General features: G+C 51.2%; 1 protein-coding gene across 1 annotated transcript in view; it reads left to right on the top strand.

The window, feature by feature from the left end:
• Window positions 1-5,783, top strand: part of KCNH2 (potassium voltage-gated channel subfamily H member 2) — a 137,950-nt gene extending 132,167 nt beyond the window's left edge. The window contains exons 13-15 of the mRNA XM_060782796.2: window positions 2,032-2,257; window positions 2,779-2,959; window positions 4,637-5,783. Coding sequence (XP_060638779.2) covers window positions 2,032-2,257; window positions 2,779-2,959; window positions 4,637-4,861 — 632 coding nt within the window. The 3' untranslated portion in view covers window positions 4,862-5,783. The remainder of the gene's footprint in view (window positions 1-2,031; window positions 2,258-2,778; window positions 2,960-4,636) is intronic.
• Window positions 5,784-6,000: the final 217 nt, after the last annotated feature.

Raw genomic sequence — 6,000 nt, forward strand, 5'->3', positions numbered from 1 at the left:
CAAATAACAGTCATTATCAGTTCTTTTAAAGATTTGAAATTTTGTAATTAAAATAGAAAATGGATTTAATTAAGTCTATATAAAAATATAAGGTGTCCCCAGTGGCGCAGTGGGTTATACCACTGAGCTACTGAACTTGCTGATCGAAAGGTTGCAGATTCAAATCCAGGAAGCAGGGTGAACTCCCGCTGTTAGCTCCAGCTTCTGCCAACCTAGCAGTTCAAAAACATGTGAATGGTCAATAGGTACCAATGATCAATAGGTACCAGCTGGAAGGTATTGGTGCTCCATGCAGTCAGACTGGCCACATGACCTTGGAGGTGTCTATGGACAACGTCGGTTCTTCGGTTTCAAAATGGAGATGAGCGTCAGAGTCCCAGAGTCAGACACAACTGGACTTAATGCCAGGGGAAAACCTTTACCTTATATAAAAATATAGAGTGTGCCATACCATTTACATAATTTTGTGTTGTCAAACTATTCTTCATGATTTGCTAAAAAAAAAAGTTTGTCCGTTTCCCCACCTCGAATTTTTTTCCTGGCTATGGCCCTGGATGAAGGTGATGATAGTTCTTACCCAGGAGGCCAGGGTCAGCCTTGGAAAAGTGGGATCAAGGGCTTCCAAAAGAATAACAAGGGATGAGCCAACCTTAGGAAGCAGAAATCCCCAATCCTGGGCAGGAGCCAATCTAGTCGTGATCTCCAAAACCTGGAAGATCTCCTCCGGAGCCGAGGGATGGAACGACATCCCTTCCCAGTGTAAACTCAATGGCAGCCTTGTTATCCAGCAGCGCAAAAGCTGCCTTAAGGGAGATTACATGGCTGTGCACCATCACAGGGGATTTATGTGTTGTATTTACCAAGGGCCGCTCACCGTGCATAGAATGCAGTTCCAATGAAAGCAGTGTTAATTGTTGGGGAATCAGAGCTGTTAGGCTCAAAAATAACCCTCACTTGGGGTAATTCCACCATAAATATAGCAGATTACCACGGGTAAACTTCATAACCAGCATAAAATTACATGTGGTGAGTCAGAATTAGTTTCCATTGAACAGAATGGTACAGAATTGCAAGGACACATCTTTAGGTTCAAAATATTTATTGAATAATATAGACAGAAAAGAGTCTTGGAGCTGATTGGTTTACTAAGCTCGTCTTCTAAAGAAGGTAAAAGGATAAAATATCAAAAGTGTCCATGCAGCTACATTTTGCCTGGAGAGAGCGGCAAAATGCATCCTTACTGGAAGAGAGACAAAGGCAGAAGAGAAAGGGCCAAAATGGAGAATGACCACATAGCCAAAATATTTATTGAAGTAATATAGACAGAAAAGGGTCTTGAAACTGACTGGTTTACAAAGCTCATCTTTTGGGAAGGTCAAAGGATAAAATATCTATTATTTATTTATTTATTTATTTGCTATACTTGTATACCGCTGTTTCTCAGCCTAGCCAGCGACTCAACGCGGTTTACAACAAAATACAACAATCAACAGTATACAATTTAAAACCATAAAAGCATAATACACAATATTCGCATATCAATAACAATCCAATGCATCTAAATTGTCCATGCAGCTACATTTTGCCTGGAGAGAGAGGCAAAATGCGTCTTTACCAGAAGGAAGACAAAGGCAGAAGAGAGAGGGCCAAAATGGCGAATGACCACATGGTCAAAACCCAGAGCAATAAATAAATACCTTTAAGTAGGAAGTTACCTCATCCCTCTCATATATTCCATTGCTACATCTTCGGGGGGGGGAGGGGGGAGATAGTGGCAAGCAAGAAGAGTAAATGGGGATGTATAGGGAGGAATCCCTTACTCCAATTGTATCTCTAGTCTAGCTACTCATTGAGGACTGGAGACGTGCAGATTGCTTTAATAGCCCACCCCAAGCGTCTTCCAGGGGGGCTTGAATTGTGCCTTTCTTGGGCTGGGGGGCCCTTGGGGTCTCTTTCCATCTTTGTGCTTCTAGGATCAGCAAGCATGCCCGGTACCTCACTTCCCTCCTTTGCTTCTTCTCTTCCTGGCAGGGGCCTTTTCGGGGGTCTCCAACATCTTTAGCTTCTGGGGGGAGGGCCGGGGGGGCCGCCAGTACCAGGAGCTGCCCCGCTGCCCAGCCCCCCCACCCGCGCCCCCCACCGCCCTCAACATCCCTTTGGCCGGAAACAGCCCCCCTGCCCTCCTTGGAGGACCTTCCCACCGGCACCGCTCTGAGCTGGAGGGACGCCTGGACCTGCTCCAGAAGCAGATCAACAGGTACGCTGAATGGGGGGGGGGGGTTATGGAGGGGGGGGGCAGAGGGGGTGGGGCAAGTGGGAGCCCACCGGGGGATACTGGGACTTCAGGGTTGCAATGGAAATGGGGGGTGGTCTTAAGATGGGCCTTTGAGGGTTGAAGCTCCATTTCTGGAAGCAGATAGACCAGCCAAGGGCAAACTTGGGCCCACCTCCAGGTGTTTTGGACTCCAACTCCCACAATTCCTAACAGCCTACCGGCTGTTGGAGTCCAAAACACCTGGAGGTGGGCCAAAGTTTGCCATGCCTGAGAAGGTGTCTGGAGGGCATCCCAGAACCAGGCTCTGTGCAGGTAGATCTTAGAGTGGACCATCAAGACCAGGTCTGGAGTTCCAAAGAAGAGGCCCATCTTGGGGTGACAGCATTAGGAGGGGGTCACCCAGGCATTTCCTTCCAGTGTGGGTCATGCCCTGAGGGGCTTAGTGCTGGGGCTCGGACCAGACCTGGATGGGGGTCACCCCGTGCCTCCGCTTCCCTCCGCAGACTGGAGAGTCGTCTGACCGCGGACGTGTCGGCCATCCTGCAGCTGCTGCAACGCCAGGCGGTCCTGGTGCCCCCCGCCTACAGCACAGTCTCATCTCCGCTCCCGCCACCCCCCTTGGCCCCCGAGGAACGGCCCCTGACAGCCGGACCCCCACAGGGCCCCCACCTGCCCCCCACTCAGGTGAGAGACAGGGGGCCCAAGCCCTGTCCAAAATGGGGAGGAATTGGCCCAGCAGCCCCTGGGAGGCCACACGTTGCCCATCCATTCATCCATCCATCCAACTGAACACCTTCCTATAAGGTGGGGATGGCAGGCAGGTCTTGACCTCATATAGGCCAGGAAAGGGCCACCCAAGGGGTCAAAGGTCTGGTGACTCGGGATCCGGATCCCTCTGAGGAGGGGCTTCGGCAGCTAGGGTTGGGTCAACTGTTGGCATGGGAGCCATGCTCAAATGCCAGGCAATCCCCGAGTTGTAAACATCTGACTTGCAAACAGCTCACAGGGCACAGGCAGCAAAGGAAACACAACAGGAGCATCCATCCTTCCCTATGATATCCAAAGCTTGGATGGATAGATGGATGGGTGGATGAATAGGCAGGCAGGCAGGCAGTCGGACAGACAGACAGACGGGTGGGTGGGTGGGTGGGTGGATGGATGGATGGATGGATGGATAGATGGATGGGTGAATGGATGGATGGATGGATGGATGGATGGATGGATGGATGGATGGATGGATGAATAGATGGATGGGTGAATGAATGGATGGGTGAATGGAGGGATGGGCGAATGGATGGGTGGATGAATAGGCAGGCAGGCAAGCAGGCAGACAGACAGACAGATAGATAGATGGATGGATGAATAGATGGATGGGTGGGTGGGTGGATGGATGAATAGATAGACAGATGAATAGATAGATAGATAGATAGATAGATAGATAGATAGATAGATAGATAGATAGATAGATAGATAGATGATGGATAAATAGACAGACAGACAGACAGACAGACAGACAGACAGATAGATAGATAGATGATGGATGAATAGACAGACAGACAGATAGATAGATAGATGATGGATGGATGAATAGATAGACAGATGAATAGATAGATAGATAGATAGATAGATAGATAGATAGATGAATGATGGATGGATGGATAAATGGATGGATGGATGGATGGATAAATGGATGGATGGATGGATAGATAGATAGATAGATAGATAGATAGATAGATAGATGAATAGATAGATGAATAGATAGATGATAGATGGGTAGATAAATAGATTAATAGATGGGATGGATAGATGGATGGATGGGTGGGTGGGTGGATGAATAGATAGATGGATGGATGGACGGATGGACAGACAGATAGACAGATGATAGATAGAGAGATGGATGGATAGATGAATAAATAGATGAATAGATGGGATGGATAGATGGATGGATGGAGAGACAGACAGACAGATAGACAGATGAATAGATGGATATATAGACGGATGGACGGACGGACGGACAGACAGACAGATAGGACATGGTCAAACCTGGGTCTTTTCTCCAGGTGTTTTGGACTGCAACTCCCACCATTCCTGACTGACTCAGTCCCCTTTCTTTTCCCCCTCAGCTGATTAAACGGAAAAGGAAAGGGAAAAGGAGGGGGCTTGAGGCTGTTAGGAATGGTGGAAGACCAAAATATCTGGAGGGAGGGCCCAAGTTGGCCCAGACCTGTGATAGAGAGATAGAGAGACAGAGAGATAAGCTTGGATTGTGCCTGTCTTTGTGGCAGAAGGGGGTTGTTCTGGGTGTCCTTTGGGGGTCTCTTCTCCCCGCCAACTCTGCTGACTCCTGCGTTTCCCTTCCAGGTCCCTGACTTCCTGCCTGGGCGCCTGGACCCCTCTGCGCGGCCCCCCTGCAGCAGCCGGGACAGTGATGTTGTGCTGCTGGTGGAGCCCCCCCTGGCCCCCCGGCGCCTCTCCCTCCCGGGCCAGCTCCCCCAGGCCGTCCCCCCTCCCTCCTCCTCCTCCTCCTCCTCCTCCTTGGCGGCAGACTTGCACAGACACTGCTCCTCCTCGGACCCCGGCAGCTAATGCCCCGCTGAGCCTGGCCCCTCGTTGGGGGCGCTCTGGGAGAGAGCCTCTGCCGGCCCCTCTTGGCCCGCCACTTTGTGGGAAGGGTCCCTTCGAGAAGGAAGAGGAGGGCCGCTCCGGCCGTGGCGGATGAGTGGACTCGAGGGCCGGCCGTTGCCCGCTCACTCGCTCGCTCGCTCGGCTGTTGGCTGGCCCGACAGGGGCGGGAAGGGCGTTTGGCCCCCTTGGAGAGCCCTCCGGCCGGCGGACTGGACGGAGAGACCGCTGCTCATGGACAGACAGGCTGCCTGCCTGCAGGGAGAGCGGTCATCGTGACGCATAGCAAATAATAATAATAATAATAATAATAATAATAATAAGGTTCCAATATGGGTTAGAGTCCCCTTGTGACCCCAGACATATCACCCGAGGCCAAAGGGATCATTGTTATTATTATCCCTTCTGTGACCCCAATGCTCCAGACTGGGAGGGGGGCATTTTAGATGGGGAGGGGGGTCTCCAATTGTGGCCCTGTGTGTGTTCCCGTGTCTATGTGTGTTGAGGGTGGGGTTGGGTGGGGGTAATAGAGGTGCCCCTTTGTCTGTGCCCTGGGACAGGCCTGAGCACATCTCCCTATGAAGGGATATCTTCTGGATGGTACGTCTCCCCCTCCCCGTCCCCCTCCCCAAATCGACCTGCCATTGCAAGAGACTGCCATGCCCCTCAATTGCGGAGGCTGAAGGAGTGGGACCTTTTATGGGGTCGCTTGAGACCCCCTTTTCCATGCAGCCACAATTTGGATGGGGGGGCATCAAGCCCAGGCCATGCTCCACCACTGATGTCTGGATGCACATGACAACCACCCCCCCCCACCCTGCCCCACCCCCGCATGCTGTACTCTCAGCATTAGCAAGCGATGCCTAATAATAAACCTGAAGTTGGATACCTGCCTTTGGTCTGCCTTTGGGGGAGGAAGAGGTCATGCATGGGGGTGGGGGGGGGGGTCAAGAGGGGGCTCAAAATGTGGCCCTACCAAGATTCTGCAATTATGTGCACACCATGCTCTATATCAGTGTTTCTCAACCGTCCTAGTGCTGCGACCCCTTGACACAGTTCCTCCTATTGTGGTGACCCCCAACCAGAACATTATTTACATTCCT

Source organism: Anolis sagrei, chromosome 6 (genome assembly GCF_037176765.1).
Source record: "Anolis sagrei isolate rAnoSag1 chromosome 6, rAnoSag1.mat, whole genome shotgun sequence".
Lineage (NCBI taxonomy): Eukaryota > Metazoa > Chordata > Lepidosauria > Squamata > Dactyloidae > Anolis > Anolis sagrei.